Genomic DNA, 22,674 nt, shown 5'->3' with positions numbered 1-22,674 from the left:
AGTTTGCAACCTGTTTTACTTTTTTTTAAATTATCGGCCATACATACTAAGTGCCATTTAAAAATATGAATGTATTTTTGTACCCACTACCAGACCATGGTCAATTACCATCTGTCTCTTCTGAATGGACAATTCTTTCACGTTTCCCATTGGCAATAATCAATGGTTTCAGCCAAAAAGAGATTACTTAATAAAAAACATTGAAACACAGAAAATATACATTATCTGCATGTACTATCCGTGTTCATTATATGCAGCCTTTTTTCATTTTTATCAAGGGTGCCAAAAATTCAGGATCCCACTCTGTATTTTTTATATCTCATATTGAATATCAAAAATTTCTAAAACTTTTTAACAAAATGTTCTGCAATATCAAGATGTTGTGTGTGCACTATGCTTGTTGCAATGCAAAAAAAATGTGTAAAAACAAAAAAAAATGTTCAGTAGCCCAATTACATTACATATTTTAAAAATTAAAATAGTTGAATTTCATAATTTCATAATTTGTTATGCAATACAGCAAGATAAACCATCGCAATCTATTAAGATGTAGAGTAGAGGCGAATTCATGGATATTTTGAGGCACAAACATGATTGTGGGAAATAGCTTCGAAGCACTAAGTGTTCGGTATAATTAGAATTTTGGCCCGTGGAGGCCACCATACAGAACTCTCGAGATCCGGAAGCAATGCCACGGGACAGGAATTAAAAGTGATATAAACAAACCCGAAACTAACTCGTTGTTCAGAGGTAACAAGCTAACGTTTGGTATGTCTGCCAATGGAATATTACCTCAGGTTTTGTGACAATTGTGAGATCGATCATTTCAAGAGGAAGAATGTGAGTATACGATGAGAACGTAAGATGCTGATGATTCTAGCGGTACTAAATAACGTTACAGTATGCGGCTAGCTGTAAATTCAAGAGCTGCGTACATGCTAACTATATTTATTTTCGTTAGCATAGCAATGGCTAGATAGAAAGTTTCGAAAGTGAAGTGTTCTGTTCAGATGACAGTCGCTCAATTCGACAATTTTACCAATTACCTGTTTGGTATTAGCTTTAGCTTTAGATCATACGTTTTTCGACTGGTACAAGTAGAGTAGTCAATGTTTTATTAAGCTTGCTAAGATGAATCAAACTTTCCTCAGTACGACATTGGCCAACGTTAGCTACCTTGCTAATGTTGCCTGTCACTGTCACCTAAAACGCCAGGAGGACAGGAGGCTTAGCATCATCCATTTAGCTACAACCTGGTTTAAAATCCAGCTATGACCAGCTTGAATTTACCATTAACAGCTGGTTCAAAAATAGCTTGAGCTGGTGGTGGTCTGAACTGGTCAACCAGAAATATTTAATCCCCACTGCAAACCACCATAATTGGCCATATCAGTAACGCCAACAATCGTATGATAGGGGAGACGCCAGGCCGGTCTGGTTTTGATTTTGACCAGCTGTTACAGTGTGTCGAAAGGAGGACATCTTTCAAAACGACGGATTGATGAGTCGCATGACGCAGCATGTCCACGCTGGCAAAGGAGATTATATAAATGCACGCGGTGTTACGCAATACTTTTACATTCTTGGTACCCACATGATGAAGACATTATGCACAGGTTGTATAAGAACTACAGGGAAGGGCCATATCACTATTTTAGGTCTTGCTTCTGTGTATATCCACTACTGAGGGTTTATACAGCGAGTAGTTGTAAGTGGGAATACACTTCAAGACCAATTTGGCAGTGATTGATTCACTTGATATAAGCAGGTGCGTAGCTAGGAATTATGCCCCCCCTGAACGAATATTGCCCTGGCCCTCCATCCTACTGGAATTTATGTTGGCCCTCTCCTGCTCTGGGGCCCCCAAAGCTGTGGGTCCCCCTTGAATCATCACTATCTTTCACCCCACTAGCGGAAGTCCTGGCCATAAGTGACAAATGAGTATATTGATTTGATATTTACATTTCATTCAGTTAAAGGCATTAATCCAGAGCCGTACGGTGAAGTGCAAATGAAACCCAGGGACAAGTACTTTCAGGACCCTAGAGGAAAGTACAGTTCCGAGTCCTAGCATGATCACATAGATACAATTTGAACCCTTGAAGAGTACATCAACTTACCAACTACCATACCACGGTTGGCAGCTAGAAAAGCATATTTATGTTTTATTATTCCTGTGTATTGTTCTGAGTGTATTGTTTGGTGTATTGTACGCTGCTGTAATGATAGGTGATTAGGCATTATAACATTACTCCAATGGAACGTTCTGGACTGTCATGAGTCTAATATTTCTTAAATCTTTGCATCAGGTCTGTAAGCCTTCTGCATCATGACTGTGTTTCAGTGCGACCGCGTGTTTTGGACAATCTTGTAAAAGTAATCGGTCGGTGAGCCTGGCAGCCGAAGAATCCCCATGTCCAGGAAGCAGTCGGGAAAGCTGGTGCGGGGTAACCGGAAGAGCGATGTGGAACGGAAGCGCGACGAGAGAGCCGCGCGCCGCGCCCTGGCCAAGGACCGGAAGAACCGGCCACAGGGGGACGACGAGGGCGCCGAGTTCATCAGCTTCACCAATCAGCTGCAAGCTCTCGGACTTAAACTGAGAGAAGTGCCTGGTGATGGGTAAGAGATAAGGCATCACATCTTTGCCCCTGATCCTATCGGGCCTGCTGGATTCGGCTTTAAAATCAGCAGCCCCTGCTGACCCATGAAACCAGGGCCCTGATTCACCAAGCAGGATTACTGAGCTAGCTCTATAACTGCACTGAGCATTAGAACGCCCATAAAACTGGAATGTGGACTGAAATAAAAAGTGCAAAGTTATCCAGCTAACGCCGTAATCCTGCTTTGTTATACGAGCCCCAGGCAAGGTGTGTAATGAATCAGTTTAATTGATCTATTAAGTGCAGAGTAAAAATGGAGCTTAGCTGGTGTGATGGTTTTACAGGACAAGGGTTGGGAACCCCTCGTACACATTATCTCTGAGCAACTGTAGGCTTTTAACTGGTGAATATTTCCTCTTGTCTCCCCTCTGACTTCTTACCTCTGACCTCTGCAGAAACTGCCTGTTCCGTGCCCTTGGTGACCAGCTGGAGGGCCACTCACGGGGCCACCTGTATTTGCGGCAGGAGACGGTGCAGTACATGCAGGGCCACCGGCAGGACTTTGAGCCCTTCGTGGAGGACGACGTGCCTTTCACCCAGCACTGTGAGCCAACGGCTGTGCGTGGGTCGGTGGGGAGGGAGGGAGGGCGGAGAGGAAGGGGCAAAAAAGACTGTTTAAAGCTTGTATACTCCATAGTAGCCAAGTGTGTTGATTTGGACATGGCCTGAGAGTGATTGAGAGGGGGAAAGGGGGATGGAGAGATAGAAGGGAAGGGGGATGTAGAGAGATAAGGTGAGCATGGTATGGTATGAGGTTATGATGGTATAGGTTAATTTGTCTTTTTTTCGGTTTCTTCCCGTCAGTGGCAAACCTCTCTCAGCCTGGCACCTTTGCAGGAAATGATGCGATTGTGGCGTTTGCTCGTAGCCAGCAGCTGCGTGTAGTCATCCACCAGCTCAACGCTCCTCTGTGGGAGGTGGGATACCCATTTTAATCAGTGTGATTGCATATTTCATTTTTTATATTTATTTTGGGTTTTAGGCATATTGTCCATCAAATCTTTTTTGGAAATTTTCCAAGTATCTAGCACCATAATTCATGTTTAATACTCATGTTGTATTCTCTTGTTCTTAATTCACATATGTAAACTTTTCTTTTTCTGTCTCTCAGATAAATGGCTCGGAGAAGCCAGTATGTAGAGAGCTGCATATTGCTTATCGCTATGGCGATCATTACGACAGCGTACGGCCTATCGGAGACAACTCTGAGAACCCCACCCAGCTACGTGTTGAGGTCTGTATCTTCTTAGCAACTGCAGTTTGGGAATAACTTTTCTGTCTTAACAAAAGTCAATTATATTTGAGTTGTTTGAAATGGACAATGATTGATCTTTTCCAAATAAACATACGTGGTACAACGTAGAGCTGTTCAGTGCCTCCATTGCGTAAAATCAGATCAAGCGACCATGGCTTTTCTAACCGACCCTTTAAATTCTGCAGAACCTTAATCGCTCAAGGGCACTGGGTGAGCCAGGGCGTCAGGGTAACAGGAAAAATGTCCCCTCCTCCCCCCTCTCTGAGGACGATGACCTGATCCTCCACTGCCTGGAGACCCAGAGCCCTGCGGGTGAGTGAGCGCTGCTCCCCCAGAGGTGAGCGGAGGAGGAGGAGGTTTCCCATCTGTCCCGCTCCGGGAGTTTTTCTGCCACTGTTACTCTGGGCCAGGGGTCTCCAACCCTGGTCCTGGAAGTCTGCCGTCCTGAATGTCTTTATTTCAACCCTTATTTGGCACACCTGATTCTACTAATTAGTAGATCAACGAGATCTCTAGCTGTTGTATGACGTGCATTATTAGGGCTGAAGTGAAAAGCTATGCAGCCATAGATATCCAGGAACAGGGTTGGGCAGACGTATTGCTTAATGTTTGACAAATGTGCAGTACGGTATGTTTCACTATACAAATAAATAGATGTTATTTGTATCTTTCAGGCCAAGAAGAGAGCTGCTGTTATCTCATTGGTGCCACCCCTCATTCTCCTTCTGAGGATCTAGATCCTGAGCTGTCAGTCACAGAGTGCCCCTCCCAGTGGGAGGAGTCTGGAACATGCCCCTCCAACCCTGCCACACAGACAGAGTGCAGTGACACAAAATCGCCTACAGAAGGCAGCATTTGCCAAAGACCCAGGGTACGGAATTCAGCCCACTCCTTTTCATTCCTTACTCTGGATTCCTACCTTTTAAATGGGCCTTTTTGTGTTTTTTTTTAAACGGGTTTTAAATGTTATCCAGAAGGGGCCGGCTTGGGTGCAAGTTTTTGTTCCAACCACACAGTAACACACCTGATTCTACTAATCAAGGTGGTTAGTGGTTGATTGGAACAAAAGCCTCACCCACACCAACTCTTTCTGGTTAAGGCAGAGGACCCCTGGTGCTGCAGATGGAGGTATTTCATGTGAAAAAGGGGATTTTTCACACTCTCTTTCTCACACAGATGTCGAACAGACAGAGGAAGGAGCAGCAGCGACTGGAGAAGAAGAAGAGGCAGGAGGAGAGGCACAGACAGAAGGTTCTGCAGAGCCGGGCTCCGCAGGACCAGAACCAGAACCCCTCGGAACCCGTGACTCTGGTCCCAGCTCTCAGCACGCTCAGCATCTAGAGCAAGCGTCGCTGGATACCAGACCCAATCGGACGCTCAACCCATAATGCCGGGAGTGGTTCTGCCACGCTTGTTTTACCTAATCATAAGAAATTCCAAGTCTCCTTAATCTCTTTGGTTTGTGGAACGACTGCCTGTCAGTGGGTGTGGCTGTTTGGCAGAGTGCATATTGCAGAGATGGTGTGCAGAACATGGCTTCCTTTCAAGAGAGATGCGGTTTTGAGTGATTAGTGAGTTTCACTGACACAGATAGGCGCTCAACCTGTTTTTCTGTGGGGATTAAACTTTTTTTTTCTTTTTTTTCCTTTCGGTTGACACATATCATTGTAAAAAGATCATAAATGCACTATTTTGGCAGTTTAAATTACAATGGCGGTGCAGTGTTTATGCATGTACTGTCCATTTTCAAAGAAAGAAGTTCCTGCTTTGCGGTTTTTATTTATATACTGTAAGGAACGATCTATGTGGCATTGTCTCCGTTAGATGGGCTACACAGCAGTCTACGCTAAGACATTGGCTTCTGGTCGGGGTTAAAACGAGGGAACAAAGTCAAGAGAAGGATGGTGGAATGTACAAATAAACAAATCATCTGTTGCAGCTGTTGTCTGTTATCAGTGTTGTGTTTTGTGGGAGTGATGTTGTTTGCCATTTTATTTCCATCACGCATAGCCTTGTCTCCATTTCAGAGCTGTTATGTATACCAGTGTAGAGCACAGGATTAACAGAAAACACTAATTTGTTTTGAATGATTTAGTTGTTTAATGAGCTTAGTGACCTCATAAACTTGTACTTCTAATAATGATTTTCAGTTTGCCGGCAGCCAGGCCAGTTGTGTTGATAAATAAATCCTAGATAAGCTGGAGGGAAGTAGTGGACCGCCTGTGATCCCTTAATGCCAAACAATAACATCCCACCCAGACACTGTTTAGACCCAGTACTGCAGCCTCAGCGTGAGCATATGGTTTTAACAGGCGTAAAGATCCAGATACAGGCCAAAGCAGCGAGTCTTTAGAGGACAGCTGCAGGATTTGGGCAGTATAGGGCCAGTTTCACAGGCGCAGATTAAGACTGGTCCTAAACTAAATTAAATTTTGAATGAGGATTCTCCATGGAATACTCATTTTAATCCAGGACTTAATCTGAGAGACCGGTCCATGGTGTATTTATAGTACCTTACAGGTTCTAAGGCAGAGGTCTCCAATCTTATCCTAAAAGGGCCGGCGTGGATGCAGGTTTTTGTTTCAAACCCAGCAGTAACACACCTGATTATACTAATGAACTAATCGTGGTCTTTAATCAAGACCTTGATGAGTAGAATCAGCTGTCTTAGTCCTGTGCTAAAACGACAACCTGCAAACACACCGGCCCTTTCTGGATAAGATTGGGCACCCCTGTTCTAAGGAGAGCGGGCCGTATAGCAGTCATCCTCAGTCCTGGTCCAGGAGAGAATGTTGGCTTTTGTTTTTTTTCGTCTTAAGATCACCGAACTGATTCAGACCCAAGGAACCAGGTGACCAGAGTTAGCCTTGTAATCGACTGCTTTAACTGGTCAGTTGCTGTGCTACTCGAGTGCTGAGCTACAACAACGGTCAGTAGACCCTGCAGCTCATCGGGACCAGGGATGAGGACCAGTGCTCTATGGGTATGCATGAGCTATGCTGTGGAGGTGAGAGATGGGAGAAGAGGTGGCCATCCTAGGAGTTACAGATGATTTTCGATTTACTGAAGAGATGTATTGGCTGTGGTACTGTTTGATGATTTATCCTGTGCTAGGGCTTTTTATGAGACTGGGAGGAGAGGTGGCCATCTTCAGGAGTTAGACGAGTTTGGTGTTCTGCACAGTTTTGGCGGTGGTAGTGTTTGGTGATTTATGCAGTGCTGTGGAGATGTGGTGAGGAGGGGAGGTGGCCAGGTTAAGTAGTAGAGTTACAGATGATTTTGGAATTCAGCTCAGTTTTGGCAGTGTATGCTGATTTATTTTCCTGAAAAAAAAAAAAAACCTGTAGCTGCTTGCTTTCACAGCTGTGCTCTCTCAGGGCTCGACTATAAAATTCTCATATAATGATGCCAGGGCCAGGGGAAAGAAAATCCTGGAAGCTCAAGACGTTGTGGAAAAGACACTGCATATTTTGGTTCGAGAGTTCAGTCAGTATTAGCCTAGCTACCTGAGTTACCCAGTGGAATGCACTGGGCCTTGAGCGATCCCCTTGGGTTTGACGGGAGCCCCAGAGAGAGTGGCCACCCTGGACAAAAGCTACGTTAAGAGTGTGACCCTCATTTCCTGTGGCCAATGGCAACCGTGTTGTTGTTTGAAAGAAAGGCCTGGATTTATTTGTCAGGCTGAGAGATTGCACTATGGAGCTACTGAAGACCCGACTTTGCACACGCACTCTCCAAAAGGATGTGTTAATGACCAACGCACTTTTTATGTTTTTAATTCTGTGTCACTGGCAACATGTTTTATGTCAGTTACCAATTTAGTGTTCTATATAGTTTCCGTTGCAAAGGGACACTTCTTTTTACGCAGACTGTGTTGAAAATAACCAAAAATATGATGTCCTAAACTAGACATGTAGGTAGTTAAAAATAACAAATGATGTGTCGTTTTTAACACGTCTGTTTTGAGAGTGTAGCAACTGCTTGCTTTTCCATTTTACTCTGAAACGTGCGCGGATGATGTCAGCAGAGGAAGAACAGACGGTATAAAGAACAAGACTCACAATTCAGAACACAACTGATAGTCTAGGCTCATAATTAGTGGACCGATATTTAATCAGTAGGACATCCTGGCCTACACTTTATTACCATGTCAAAAATATCCAACAGGAAAGCATTACAAGACAGAATAATCTGCATTTATAATGAGAAAGTACAAACATTTACTTAAATTATTTAGCTGTTTATATTTGCATATAATCACCTTTCCATTAGTGTTTGAGTCTAATTCATATTTAAATTAGTTTTGGAAAGAAGTATATGGAGTGAAACCATAATAAAATATAAAAAGATACCACAGGGGGGCAGTAGAGTCTTTACAAATGACCTCAATGGCTGCGTCCGAAACCGCATGCCAGCAGACAACTCCTACTAAATTTCGGGCTGATTTTCATTTAAACGTAGTGGGAGCAGCATGCTAAGTATGCGAATTTGGACACAGCCCCTTTTCTTCAGTTCGCGGGACACTGCAATAGAACAGCATCCCGTCTGCTGGTCTGATTCACATGAGCTCTAGAACGGACACTTGTGTTGCTCGCCAGGAGAAACGTCTCATCCACAGGGTCCTGTCCCCTGTACTAACAGGAGAAGCAGTCTATCCATAGGGTCCTGTCCCCTGTAGGCTAGGCTAGGCTAGGCTTGAGGCCAGTGCGCCAGAGTAAGTCATTGTTCCCTTAACATCACTTGGACATATGCTGAAAAAAAATCTGAAAATTACATTGACTTTATGCTTCATCTACTCTGATGCTACTCTGAAAAACCCATCTGGTGAAACTCTATTGCACATCCCCCATTGGATAAGCAGGAATACAAATATAATTCACTTCAACTTCATCCCTCATATTCTAACATGACAGTACTTCTAACTTTAGGGAGTGATTGGGACGCGCGTGTGTGTGTGACTGAGAGCCTGTTTGGAGCAGAGCCCATGGTGTGTGTGTGTGTGTGTGTGTAAGACTCATTGTCCCATGTCAATGTTTCCCTGAGCCATCTCTACCCCTGCCTGTTGAGGCCCCTCTGTGGTCACGCCCGGCTTTGAAATCTGTCCCCCCGCGGTTCCACATCTACGAGAGAAATAGAGAGTGGGACAGAGAGAGGAGGGGAGTGAGAGGAAGAGAGAGACAGATGAGCTACGTGAATATTTGCATATATATCGTGCAGTCTGTAAGTATTTGGACCGTGACAAGCTTTTTGTTGTTTTGGCTCTGTGTTCCCACACATTGGATGGGAAATGAAACCATGGCAATGGGGTTAAAGTGCATACTCTCAAGTTTTTACATCCATTTCCAATAATCATTGTAGGACATGCAGCCCTACATGGCCTGAGGACCATTTCACTCTTTTGTCCTGAAAAACTCCTTGGTTTGGGGTCATTGGTTGAAGTGATGTCCAATGCATTCTGATCCATTTGGTTGGATCTGAGGAGATGATATATTTCTGGACTGCTGCTGTCAGCAGTCACATCATCAGAAAAGAAAAGTGAGCCAGTTCCAGTGGCAGCCATTCGTGTCCAAGCCATAACGCACAACCTTCACTATTTTTCAAAGACAGAAGGCGGAGGGGGAGAGGGGGGGTCCTTTGGATCATGAGCAGTTTCTTTCTCCACAGTTTTCTCTCTCCATCACTTGGGTACAGGTTAATACTCGTCTCATCAGCCCATGCGCCTTTGTTGCAGAACTAGGTTTTTGATGTATTTTTGTAACAAACTCTAACCCGGCCATTCTGTTATTGAGGCTTGCCAGTGGATTGCATTTTGCAGTGATCCCTCTGTCATGCAGTTGTACTATTCTCTTTATTTTAGTCTTTGGGAGATCCATACATGCCCATATGTTCGATAGTCAAAAATAGCTTTTTCTCTTTGGTCATCCACAGCAGTGGTCTTCTGTGGTTTACCAGCTTGTCTGCTATTGCTGAGCTCACCAGTGTGATTCTTGCTTCTTGGAAATGGAAAAAACAGTTGATTTTGACGTTTGGCTATGTCTCTGATCAATTTATTATGATTTTACCACCCCATGATGGCCTGCTTAATGGATATTGACATTTCTTTGGTCCTCATGTTGAGAGACACCGGCAACAGATTCCAAGTGGAAATTCCCCACATAGAATCAACTCTTGACCTTTTGTTAGCCTTCTTCTGCATGGACTAATGATGTAGCATAGAGCTGGCCAAGAAACAGCTGAGCTGATTCCTACACCCAATATGGATGTAAATAAATACTCATTAAAGCTGCCAGTGTGCACTTTATCTTCATAGTCATTGTTTCATTTCAAATCCAATGTGCTAGATTACAGAGCCAAAACAACAGAAATTGTGTCACTGTCAAATATGCAGTGAAACTGCCTGCAACACGCCTTCAAGTAAATCCAGATGTGTTTGCTTGTTTATACATTCCCTCGGTAGATATAAATGTGATATTTACTTGCGTGCCAATTTTATTTAACCCAGGCGACTTAGCTGGATATTTCCTGAAGCACACACCTACTCTCGAGGGTACAATAGCAATAATGCCCCACATAGGAATCTTTTAAGTTTGGCGTCCAGGACTGTTTTAGTGCACACTACCACCCACAAACCACTATGGGAGCCATATTTTCAGTATATGGACTGCAAGTGCATCGTAAGCCTTGTGTTGCACCATGAGCTTCATGAGCACATCCTAAGCCTTATGAGCTTATTGTAAGCCCTAGGGCAAATTGTAAGCCTTATGAGTGCATTATAAGCCTTATCAGTGCATCACAAGCCTCAGGAGCGCATTATAAGCCATATGGCGCATCGTAAGCTTTATGAGCGCATCGTAAGCCTTATGGCACATCATTAGTCTTATGACACATCGTAAGCTTTATGAGTGCATCGTAAGCCTTATGGCACCTCGTAAGTCTTATGACGCACTGTAAGGCTGAACGGGTCTCAGCTTTTCGGCGTCTTGCCTGAGTAGAAGCGAGCTGTGCAGCAGAGCCCCTCTCCGCGGGCGGTCCGGTAGACGGGGGACACGCAGACGCGGGTGGTCGGGGGCAGGTGGGTCAGCACGGTGGAGAGGGAGCTGGGGGGCAGGTAGCGGGACGAGGGGGGGCCGAACGAGCCGCCGTCCCCCTCCCAGGAGACCCAGTACCCCTGCAGGCCGCTGCCTCGGCCCTTCCACTGGGCCCGCACCGAGTCGCTGCCCAGCGTGCTGAGCTGGAGGTCCGCCAGGCCAGGCAGCTCTGAGAGAGAGAGAGTAAAGGAGAATGAGCACAGCACCCCTAAATTATGCATTGCAAACTCAAATCCTGGAGAGCTGCTGCGTCTGCTGTTTTTCCATTTTAAAAAGTGCTTTTAAGTCATTACACGCTAAATTTAAGTCATTGATTGGCTAAAGGGTCTGCACTCTGCACACCTTGTTTCCAGGGCTGAAATTAGCTGCTGCTGATTGAAAGGAAATCACAAAATGCAACCCCCCAGGACTGTGGGCTCTGCTGTGTAGTACCCAGACTGTGAGCTCCTTCCTTTGATTGATCTGTCCTCTGGTCTCCACATCTAACACTGGTTGGAACAAAAACCAGCATACACAGTGGGTCCCCCCCATAGTGGGACCAGGGTTGAGACTCACTGTTGTGGGTGATTTGAGAACTCCTACTGCAACCATTAGTTCATGGATAAGGACAAAATATGAATAGCATATTTACTTTTTTAATTAATTCATTTTTTTGTAGATTTCACGTTATTCGGACAATGATCCTCACCCTCCTTGGTGCAGGCCCGGACGGACATCGCCCTCTCCTGGCCGGAGGAGTGAAAGGCGGTGACGGTGACGAGGTACTGCGTGTCGGGCTCCAGCTGAGTCAGCACGGTGGAGTTCCGGTCTCTGCCGAGGGTGGTGACACGGACCTTCCCCGAGGGGATGGCGCCGTATTCGATCTGGTACCTCTGCACCGCCGCGGGCTGCAGCGGCCCCCAGCTGACCCGCACGCTGTTCAGACCCGCCTCGGATACGCTGACCACAGCTGGGCCCAGCGCCTCCGGAGGATTAGGCACTGGGAGGAGGACAGGAAATTTTGGGAGGAAATTGCGGGTGTGGGGTGGGGGGTGGGGGGTGGGGGGGGGAGTGAGCGAAGGAATGGAATGAGAATAGGAGGAATGGAAAAAGAACAGATGTGACGCAGGGGTAAGGAAAGAGGACCAGAAAGAATGAGAAAGACAGGTCATAACGCTGTAATATGATGCTGAAGCCAAGATCTTATAAATCTATTTCACATTTCCTTTGCTCGTACCAGTCCTCAGTTACGTAACTGTTTTGGATTCAAATGCTTCTCTGTGCCTGATTTATCTTGCTTGGTGCAGCCAAGACTACCAGAAGGTGCGGTTCGCGCTTTTTGAGAGTATTTTATAGGTTCCAGTGCACCAGATTGCGTGATCGAGCCAGCAGTGTCTCACGCCCTCGCCCCCCTCTCACCGGACAGCGTGGTGAAGGAGACGGACAGGGGCTTGACGTACTCCAGGTTGGACTCTGGCGTCAGCGTGGCTTTGTACGTGGTGCCCGGCTTCAGATCGCTCAGCCTGGCGGAGCTGGTGTCTCCGGGACGGGTGAGCTTGCGCCACGGCCCGCCGCCGGTGCTGGTGCTGGTGCCGATGCTGGTGCTGGGCTGTCCGCTGCCCGCCGTGGGCGCCGGGCCGAAGCGGATGTCATAGTAACCCGTGCCGGAGCTCAGGACTGGACGCCACTCCAGCACAGCGCTGCTCGTGGTGACGTCTCGAACCTGCAGCCGCTCCGCACGGATGATCTCTGAGAGAGAGAGAGAGAGAGAGAGAGAGAGAGAGGAGAGAGAGAGGGGGAGAGGGGAGAGGGGAGAGGGGGGGAGAGGGGAGAGGGGAGAGGGGGGGAGAGGGAGAGAGGGAGAGAGGGAGGGGGAGAGAGGGAGAAGGGAGGGGGAGAGAGAGAGCGGAGGGGGAGAGAGAGAGCGGAGGGAGAGGGATGGAGAGAGAGAAAGGAGGGGATGAGAGGGGGAGAGGGAGGGAGATAGGGAGGGGGTGAGAGGGGGAGAGGGAGAGGGAGGGAGAGAGAGAAAGGAGGGGATGAGAGGGGGAGAGGGAGGGAGATAGGGAGGGGGGGAGGGGGAGAGAAGGAGGGAGAGGGAGAGGGAGAGGGAGAGGGAGAGGGAGAGGGAGAGGGAGAGAGGGAGAGGGTGGGAGGGAGAGAGAGGGGGAGAGGGAGAGAGGGTGGGAGGGGGAGGGAGAGGGGGAGAGGGGGAGAGGGAGAGGAGAGGGAGAGAGGGAGGGGGAGGGGGGAGAAAGAGGGATGTACAGAATAAGGAAAGAGGGAGAATAAGAGAGACAGATGGTGAGAGTGAGGAGTGAAAGGGGAGGAATCCAGAGGACACAGTCTCCACACAGACGCCTGGGAAGCAGCGGCACATTATGAACACATGCAGTAAAATCACTCAAAATAGAAACTGCAGTCAGAAGATGCTGCCCTGATAAATGTCAACCGCAAAAGGGTTCCTCCTCTAAGGCAGTGCTGCTTTTTAATCTTCCTTTATGGAGCTAATGCGGTCAGCAAGTCAGGACTGCGCACTGAGTTTTCTCACAATTTTGTTTTTTTTACTACTTTTCACAAGGATTTAACATCCCAAAAAGGCTTTTTTTTTGTTCCCGTTCAGGGCTGATTTCTTTGTGTGTGTGTGTGTGTCTGTGTGTTTATGTGTGTGTGTGTGTGTGTGTGTGTGTGTGTGTGTGTGTGTGTGTGTGCGCGCGTGTGTGTATGTGTGTTTGCGTCATGCGTTACTCAACCCTGGGCCTAAAAAAATGCCCTCTATAAATACCCATGTCTGGCATCCCGGAGGCCATAGGTGGGAGGGGGGGTTAAGTAATTTCTTTATTAATAGCCCCCTCTCTCTAATTACAGTGTCTCCCAGCCTCCCAGTCTCTATGTTTCCATCTGCATCACCCTGTTTCTGGTCTGTCTCCACTCTGTGCCAGATCAGTTCCGTTACATATAGCAGTGTCTTCATTTCGGGAAGGAGAGCAGGACAGTATACAGTGTCAGTCTACACTATTAATACAATCCGGAGCTCCTCTCCTCAGCTACACTTCTAACCAAGGTCTTCCTCCACAAGTCTCTCTCTGTCACGCACGGCTTATGCTCCTTATGTCCAAATATGCACTGCAGCATTAAGAGATTATGAGAATCGTTAAAGATCCATCTGCTACAGAGGTTCATTCTCCAGAGCCACGTGCTCTGTAAGTTGAAATGCTTTATTGGCATTACATATTTCAATATATGTGTTGCCAAAGATTTATAAAACACATTAACTACAATTCACCAATGTCATGACTGATGGACAAATAAACAAATAACAAATACATATGCAAGTACAAAATGTATTTTGTAAGATACATCCTGTATATCTTCTGTACATTTGTGCTCAATAGAGTTCTTGCTCTTGTTGTTGCTTGACAAGCACAGTTCATGTGTCTAGTTCCCCCTGCTAGCGAAGGATAGAAAGAGGTTCTGTTGGCTTTATAAGGCCAATGTTCTGGGAATGCTGAGAGGCCAGAATGCACCTATGAACGCAGACACCATTATTCCTGTAAGATCCACAGTAACCGCATAACTACTGTACATACTTTCCTCCAATCTTTATCCAGCTCTTTCTTTCCAGAAATCTCTCCCTCACCCTCCCAACCACCCACCCGCTCTCTCTCTCTCCCCCCCATCTCCCTCTCTCTCTTACACACACACACACACACACACACACACACAAACACAGATATTCTAATCCAGGGAGGTTTGGGGTTTTTGGGAATTGTGTTTGGTGAAGAAATGTTCTCTATGTTTTGTATTTCTCACATTTAATGAGGAACAGCCGCTCTGTCTATCTGCTCTTTGTAGCCTCCCCTCCCTGGGCCGCCCCAGGTCTGCCTGTGTCAACCTGTCTCTATCGCCAGGGCAGCGCTCACTGAGTCAGGACTTTCCTAAGCCTGTGGTTTTTCACTGTGGTCAGATAGTCTGTTTCAGTGTATTCTTGGTTTAGGGCCAAACAACATAATAGTTGCCCAATGGGAGTGTAATTTTGTTTTTGTTGTGTTATGGTTCGGTTGATTGTAATTGGATTCATTAGAATGGAGCTTTCCTGAGGCTGGCTGATGTTAGTGGGGGTTAATGAACTGAGTCTCTTTTACTCTCTCTCTCTCTCTCTCTCTCTCTCTCTCTCTCTCTCTCTCTCTCTCTCTCTCTCTCTCTCTCTCTCACACTCTCCCTCTCTCTTTCTCACTCTTGCGATTACATGTTTGCCACCTTGGTACCTGCTGTCACTGACTGAGTCGACAAAGCGGGCGTAAACTAGTAAACTGGCGTCTGGCACTGAAATGAGGCACCAAAAACAGCTGCGATTCGGTCCGAAAGGTACCGGTCATATCCAGCACCCAACACAACTCACCGATGATGGCGTCCCTGAGATCTTTGGCGATGATGTTCATGTCGTCGATGTCGACAAAGTACAGGTGATTGTCCACAGGTGAGGTGACCACCTTCCGCAGCACCTGGTAGTTCCCGTGTCCCGTGGAGACGGCCAGGACCGCCACGCCCTCCTGTCGCAGCTCCGCCATCGGCTCCTCCACCGCACCCGGTTGCATGCCGTCCGTCAGCCACACCAGGACCCGGGGCAGCCCCGCCCTGGCCCCGCCCGGCCCCCCCTCCCTCAGGACCTCCTCCCGGGCCAGCTTCAGAGCCACCTCGGTGTTGGTGTCCCCCTGGATCTGCCTGGTCCTCTTCAGCGCCGCCTGCAGGCTCTGCTGGGTGCTGTGGGCCTGGAAGTCGAACTCCAGGCGGGGCTTGGTGCCCACCTGCAGCAGGCCCACCCTCACCTGGTCGGGCCCCAGGGAGAAGGGCTGCAGCAGCTCGGACAGGAAGCTCAGCGTGCGCGAGTAATCGTACGAGGGGATGCTGCCCGACGAGTCCAGCAGGAACAGGACGTCCCCCTCACAGCAGTTCCCCACTGGGGACGAGAGGAAGAGAGAGGGCGGTGGAGGAAAGGACAAACACAGGGAACGTACAGTAAACAGGAAGAAGGGGAGGATAACTTTTAACCCTGAACATGAGGGATGAAGGCAGAGGTGAAGGATACAGGATATATATCCTGTATATGTTCAGTGCATTTGTCTGTTCTGTATAGTTCATGCTCTTGTTGTTGCTTGACTAGCACAGCCCATGTGTCTATTTCCCCCTGCTAGTGAAGTATAGTAAGAGGTTCTGTTCTGGGAATGGTGAGAGGCCGGAATGCACCTATAAATGCACACACCATCATTCACTTTAAGAACTAAAGTAACCACACAACTACTGTACATACTTACATACACACACACACACACACACACACATGCACACACCTACACACACACACACACACTCACTCTCACACACACACACTTGCACTCACACACTCACACACAGATATTTTCCCTCTCTCCGCCTCCACCTCCTTGGAACACTCTAGCACAGTCATCGAACGCCAATGGTCTGGGAAGTCAATCTGTAGGAGGGAGCAATGGAGCGCAGGGGAAGAATAGATTTAGTAAAAGATGAAATGAGGGAGAAAGAGAGGTAATTGGAGAGGCAGTCGGAGCCAGAATGATGCAGCATGGAGAAGGGGGGTGGGGGCACTAACGCACGGAGAGAGAAGCTGCAGTCATAATGTTTATGTGACCTGAGTGAAGTGTTATTAAACACGGATTCTGAAACTATTGGGACGCTCCTGGCACAGAGGACCCTCCGAGTGGCTTTGGAAATGGAGAACAGATGGAGACAGAAAGCAGGAGGTGGAGAGGACAGGGAGAGCTACTGGTCACCACTACCATCCTGGGGGTGGTGGGGGGGGGGGGGGGGGAGACAGAAGAAAAATAGAGGGAAAGAAAAGAGGGGAGTGAAAACAGAGTGAGGGGAGGTATGTGCTGGTGGTTTCATGTGAGTCGGCAAGGAATGTAGTAAAAGTGCTCCCTCTTAGCATTCCAGCGAGAGCGAGTGAGAGAGGGAACGTGTGTGTGCGTGTGTGTAGTGTTTGTGCGTGCGTGTATATGTGTTAGTGTGTATATGTGTGTATGTGTGTGTGTGCGCATGCGTGTGCGCGTGTCTGTGTGTGCGCGCGTGTGTCTGGTGTTTGTGTGTATATGTGTGTGTGCGCGTGCATGTGCGTGCGTGTCTGTGTGTGTGCGCGTGTGTCTGGTGTTTGTGTGTATGTGCGCGTGCATGTGCGCGCGTGTCTGTGCGTGTGCGTGTGTCTGGTGTTTGTGTGTATATGTGTGTGTCTGTGTGTGTGCCTGCAGAACCTGTAGTCGTATCACCCTTTGAGGTGTGTCATTACTCTGATGCATGGTTTCTCGTGTTTGAAAAGACTGCTGAAGCGCACAGACCTCCCCTGTGTCTCAGTGTGCATCGGGTGCTGTCCCTCAGTCCCTGCTGCCACCACTAATCTGTACTGTTATCAGTGGTGACAGCCAGAAAAGCCAAAGCTCTTGTCTTTCACACTCCATCGTTTTTACAGAGGCTGCAGCACACACACACCCACATACACACACACACACACACACACACACACATACAAATACCCATATACTCTGTACACATATACACACAATCACTGCACACACACTCCACAACACACACCCGCACCCATACACACACACTCTCCCACGCACTCTCTCTCTCACACAAACACACACACACATCCGTACACTCATGTACGCCCATACACACGCTCTCTCACACACATGCACACACGCATACACACCCATACACCCACACACATGCGCACACACCAATCTGGACTTTCCTTCCTTTTGCCTCTCCCTCTCTGGACCCTGGACTCAGCCCCGGAGGGGTGGGGGCGTCCTTATTTAACAGACCCTCTGGTCTGTTTGTTCCCATGTTCCACAAACCCTACGCGTCCGTCCTCCCTCTAAACTAACATTTTGGGCTCCTTATATGTCTGCTTCACCGTCCGTCGGGCTCTCCGCCTCCAGACACATATTGATGTCAGTCTGTCCTCCACGCTGTCTGTCTGTCTGTGTCTACTTTGGCTCTGTTTCAGTATCGGTACCATCAAAGCACCCAGCCAAAGTGAAACATTAAAACTTCCAAAGCAAAACCTTTTGAAAGGACCTGGGTGGAGCTTTACATTTACGACAGGGGCACTGGTGTCCGTCTTGGCTCCTGTCCAGGGGTGGGTTTGTTGGGAGGGGGTGGGGGTGGCAGGGGGGGGATTTGTGTGGAAGTTTCGAGGTAAGCGGGAGATGAGGTCCAGAAAAATGTCTCAAGATCTGCATCAAAGGCTCACATGAGCTCCCTGCTTCTGCATGGGCCTGGCATACACACACTCGTGTGCACACACACACACACACACACCCAGCTGATGCTTTACGGGACTGAGCTGCTGATCAGCAGGTGTGTCTCATCACCACAGATGGGTTCCAGAATTTCAGAGATAGCGCAGGAACAAGAACAAGATGTCCAACTTCGCCCAGGTCAGGTTCAGATATGCGCTGGGTTTGATTCCCAATTGTAAGCTTTCTTCGTGATGTTCCCTTCCCTTGCTTCGCGGGGGCAATCCCAAAAATGCCAGGATGAAAAATGGATGCCACGCCAAGTGGGGTTCGGCTCCAAATTATCAAAGGGGAATTTAACCTTAGCCTACATGTTTTTTTTTTTTGTGTTTTTCAGTGCGGTCCAATAAATCCTCAGTTGCGCTTTATAAGTCGGGCTGATGCGTTTTTATTCTGATGGGATTCATTCTGATGGGGAAATAAAATACTTCCACCAGGGAGCCGAGGTGACTTCATATATAGGTTGCGAGGGTGGTTCAGTTCTGTTTTGGTTTGTTCGTGGGCTATCCTCCCTCACAGAGCACCTGTGAAGTTTGCTTGTTGCACATCATACATTCGGTCGGGAAATACCTCCCTCGACGCAAGGTGGAATCGAACCCAGCCATAGATGCCCTCATATCCTGGAGTTCAGTGTAGCCTCTGCTTTGGGACATTTCCACCCCGCCCCAACACAGCCTCACAGAAAAGCAGGAAATCCCACTTTAGAATTATTCAGTGCTGTTTTATTACAGAGCTCACATGATAGGAAATATGATCATATCATATTGGGCCTGCTTCAGGTGGCCTAAAGCACCAACCACTGCTCTTCCCTTGATAACTCATAACGCTGGACATCACCCAAATATCCCTACGAAGAGTGCATCATTCACATGGCAACAGCCATCCATATGTTTCTGTGAGCACAACAAAGGCATCAGGCACTATGTCTTGCTATTTTATGGCACAAGGGAAACACAGCCAGAGGGGTCATTGAAATATTCCACTGATGTTATGATACAGTAATTTAGAAAGCATAATGGTAATGATTAGCACTATTAACATTTGTTTTGATAGTCTGATGTCCATATTTTAGCACAAAAATATGCGTATTTTAAATGGTGTCACTAATATAATGAGATAAGAATGTAGTTTGACCATGAAAACATGAGCCTTGGGTTGGCACAAAATGTACAACAATCACCAACTTATTGCAGTTATCTCCAAAAACCACATTTTTTTGGGGCACAAACCTGAAATCCTACAATATAATAATGACGAGGATGATTATTAAGTTGAATTGATATGACACGAACGTGTTATTTTCCTTTTCAAGGATGTGAAAGCTATTTTTCAAGAATAGGAGACAGGAGGTTCCACCTCAACAGCATCCAATGTGTAACAGCAACTTTGGGAACTTTTACTCTTCACAAACTTTACTGTCCATCAAGCGTACGTGCCACTTTCCAGTAAATCTGAGTCTCGCTGCTTTCACACAGGATAAGGTCATGGATGTGGCTGCAGGTTTCCTGCTCACTTGATTCTGTGTCAGAGTTTTAGCTTCCTGTACAGAGACACTGTTGGGAAATATAAGCTAATAAGATGGAAAGACTCAAGCTGTCTCAGGGTTGTGCGTTGTGTCTTGGATATTGGGGTCTATTGGAATCTATTGGACTTCCCGTGTCTTCAGTGGTCTGTATGCCCTATTCTGCAGTTGTCATGGTAATTGGTATTTCTTGTGATTCTATCTAATTGTACATTTCTGATAAACAGTGTGCTTGTGGTCAGTTCAAATCATGATCAACTATCTTAATTTGTTTGTATTTGCCATAATAATTACCTTGGCTCACCCAATGTCGACCTGAACTGAACATTTTACTTGCTCACTTGCTTTGTCTTGCTGCAGGACAAAGTTCCTTTCAAGTTTGGACGCATTTCTCTGTAAGTTGGCAGACAGACTTCTGAATTCATCCTGCTGCTACCATCATGAGTTACATCATTAATAAAGATTAGTGACCCCACTCCAGAAGCAGCCAGGCAAGCCCAAACCATGACACTTCCTCCACCGTGCTTCACAGATGAGCTTGTATGTTTTGGATCATGAGCAAATCCCTTCTTTCTCCACACTTTAGCCTTTCCATCATGTTGATAGAGGTTAATCTTGGTCTCATTAGTCCATAAAACTTTGTTCCAGAACTTTTGTGGCTCATCTCTGTACTTTTTTACAAATTGTAACCTCACCTTCCGATTCTTACTACTGATGAGTGGTTTGTATCTTTCCCCAATGCTTGTGCAATGGCTCTGATTGATTTCACCTCTTCAAAATGGTTTGCTTTTCTCCCAAAGACAGCTCTCTGGTCTTCATGTTGGTTTATCTTTTCTAACACAAATTCAGTTTTCACAGACAGAACCGAAGGCTAAAACCAAGACTAGACATTCAGGACCATTTATTGTTTAACCAATTAATCTAACAGGACACATCTGGGCAAAAAGAGACATCTGTCAGTCACATGTTCCAATACTTTTGCTCACCTAGAAATTGGGCGGTCTGATACAAAAGGTGATATGTTCTAAGTTCAAACAAATCTAGATAAAAACTGAAATTCAAAAATACTCAATTGTGTTCAGTGTATAGCAAAAACAAATGAATTGATCTTGCTGTGTCAAAGCTTTTAGAGGGGACTGTAGCTTTCACACTTCACACCTACAATAGAGGGTTTCAGAAGGGACTAAAAATGGTTCCTCTAGGGAGACAAACCAAACAACCCTGAGAGTGTATGGCATCTAACCATATATTGTTAGATTATGTATCGAATACTACTTGATGACTATGATCAGTACTATCCATTGCCCAAACCAGTATGAATGCACTTATATGGGTTTCTCAGGAAAAGAGTATCTGCTAAATGCCAAAAACATTACATAAATATTTCAAAATGGACTCTTAACTTTCATATACAAGGAACAACTGTGACGACTCAAAGAGAATGAGTAATAATTGCACAAATTATACAACAGTAAACGACAACTGTAATAATAATAATAATAATAATAATAATAATAATAATAATAATAAGAAAAGAAGAAGAAGAAGAAGAAGAAGAAGAAGAAGAAGAAGAAGAAGAAGAAGAAGCTACTACTACTACTACTACTACTACTTCTAATAATAATAATAATAATAATAATAATAATAATAATAATAATATGCGACTTTAGCCTAATTCTATATTTTCACTCTGAATTCTTATAGATTTCGCAAGTGTGCTGGCCTGCGTTTCTTCCACCTCTGATGAACTGACAGCACGCTGGAATAATGTACATGGTGTATTTTAACCCTGTAATCTCCCACCCCGAGTCCAACCCCCCGGCTTACCTGTTTCAGATACGGCGTTTTGGGCATCGGTCAGCCGTAGAAGGACAGCGACCAGCACACAGGTGAGTGAAATTCGCTCCATATAAGTTACAGTACTTATCAAACTAGTGAATTAAAGGGAAGGTGACACAAGAAGAGCGCTTGCTCGCATTGCCCGGTACTTCGCTTCAGCGAAGTCGCTCCCGTCACATTCCCAAGATCCTCTCACAGAATTGGTCGATTTTAACCGTCAAAATCAAATTTTAAATCCTCTGGAAAATACTCCCTTGTTTTCCTTTGGTTTCCCTTCTCCTTTGGCCACTTGGTGCCCCTCTTCTCAGCATTCGATCACTCAGTCCAAAAACACCTGTACCGTCGCGTAACCTTTACGCGCTCGGTCTCTCTCCCGAACTTAACGTCCTGTTGAAGACAACGGCCCGAATATCGTGAATGTGAATATTGTCCTTATAAACTAAGTAATAAAATAATCTAAGCGCTTCTCTGACACGGTTCTCGCGCTGTTTCCACCAGCACTCCCTCCACTCTCCTATGTCTCGCCTGGAGTGTCTTAGTTTTCACGGGAATAGCCGTCACGGTTTCTGGAGTGGTGCCAGATTTTTCTTTTCTCAGTAGACTTATTTCTCATGGGGTTTGTTCTAGGATTCGTTTCAAACAGGCTATTTAAACACATTCCAGTGCCCATGAAATATCTTTAATCACCCCGCTGCTGTTGAACCGTTTTACTATTTTGAAAGGTCTGTACTTTACAGTTAATCCGTCAGCTAATGATAGTTAACGTCTGAACACGTCTACCGGTTTTAGTCAACGGGGGCTGAAGACAAAATGAATGACAGCACACTTCATTCCTTCAAATAATCCCCTAATAACTGTAGTTTCATTATTTTACTGGCTTCGGGGCTGCTGGGAGTCAGCTGGAGTTTTCTTGGTCTGTGTGTCTCTGGGGGGCCCATAAATTATCTTAAGAAGTCTTGTTGTTGCGCAGGTCTCGAAATCTGAGCCAACG

The 22,674-nt window shown here is 46.3% G+C and overlaps 2 protein-coding genes across 2 annotated transcripts; one reads left to right on the top strand and one right to left on the bottom strand.

Moving 5' to 3' along the window:
- Positions 1-679: 679 nt before the first annotated feature.
- otud3 (OTU deubiquitinase 3) lies at positions 680-5,853 on the top strand. Its single transcript, XM_061258265.1, has 8 exons — positions 680-840; positions 2,345-2,619; positions 3,056-3,204; positions 3,465-3,577; positions 3,772-3,894; positions 4,101-4,227; positions 4,590-4,786; positions 5,092-5,853. Exons 2-8 carry the CDS (start codon positions 2,414-2,416, stop codon positions 5,254-5,256), a joined length of 1,080 nt encoding a protein of 359 aa, XP_061114249.1. The 5' UTR covers positions 680-840; positions 2,345-2,413; the 3' UTR covers positions 5,257-5,853.
- Positions 5,854-8,024: 2,171 nt separating this feature from the next.
- On the bottom strand, positions 8,025-22,551 carry vwa1 (von Willebrand factor A domain containing 1). Its single transcript, XM_061258937.1, has 6 exons — positions 21,672-22,551; positions 15,385-15,942; positions 12,402-12,731; positions 11,692-11,982; positions 10,900-11,172; positions 8,025-9,035 (listed from the first exon to the last, which is right to left on the bottom strand). Exons 1-6 carry the CDS (start codon positions 21,751-21,753, stop codon positions 8,995-8,997), a joined length of 1,575 nt encoding a protein of 524 aa, XP_061114921.1. The 5' UTR covers positions 21,754-22,551; the 3' UTR covers positions 8,025-8,994.
- Between the last annotated feature and the right edge of the window lie 123 nt (positions 22,552-22,674).

This window comes from Conger conger, chromosome 10 (genome assembly GCF_963514075.1).
Source record: "Conger conger chromosome 10, fConCon1.1, whole genome shotgun sequence".
Classification (NCBI taxonomy): Eukaryota; Metazoa; Chordata; class Actinopteri; order Anguilliformes; family Congridae; genus Conger; species Conger conger.
This window is presented reverse-complemented; position numbering and strand designations above follow the sequence as displayed.

Excerpts from the sequence above, each read along its gene's own strand:
- otud3 (XM_061258265.1), top strand. The coding sequence starts at position 2,414 with ATGTCCAGGAAGCAGTCGGGAAAGCTGGTGCGGGGTAACCGGAAGAGC. Across the intron at positions 2,620-3,055 it reads AGAGAAGTGCCTGGTGATGG|AAACTGCCTGTTCCGTGCCC; the intron begins GTAAGAGATAAG and ends TGACCTCTGCAG. Across the intron at positions 3,895-4,100 it reads CCACCCAGCTACGTGTTGAG|AACCTTAATCGCTCAAGGGC; the intron begins GTCTGTATCTTC and ends TAAATTCTGCAG.
- vwa1 (XM_061258937.1), bottom strand. The coding sequence starts at position 21,753 with ATGGAGCGAATTTCACTCACCTGTGTGCTGGTCGCTGTCCTTCTACGG. Across the intron at positions 12,732-15,384 it reads TCTCAGGGACGCCATCATCG|AGATCATCCGTGCGGAGCGG; the intron begins GTGAGTTGTGTT and ends TCTCTCTCTCAG. Across the intron at positions 11,983-12,401 it reads CTCCTTCACCACGCTGTCCG|TGCCTAATCCTCCGGAGGCG; the intron begins GTGAGAGGGGGG and ends TCCTCCTCCCAG.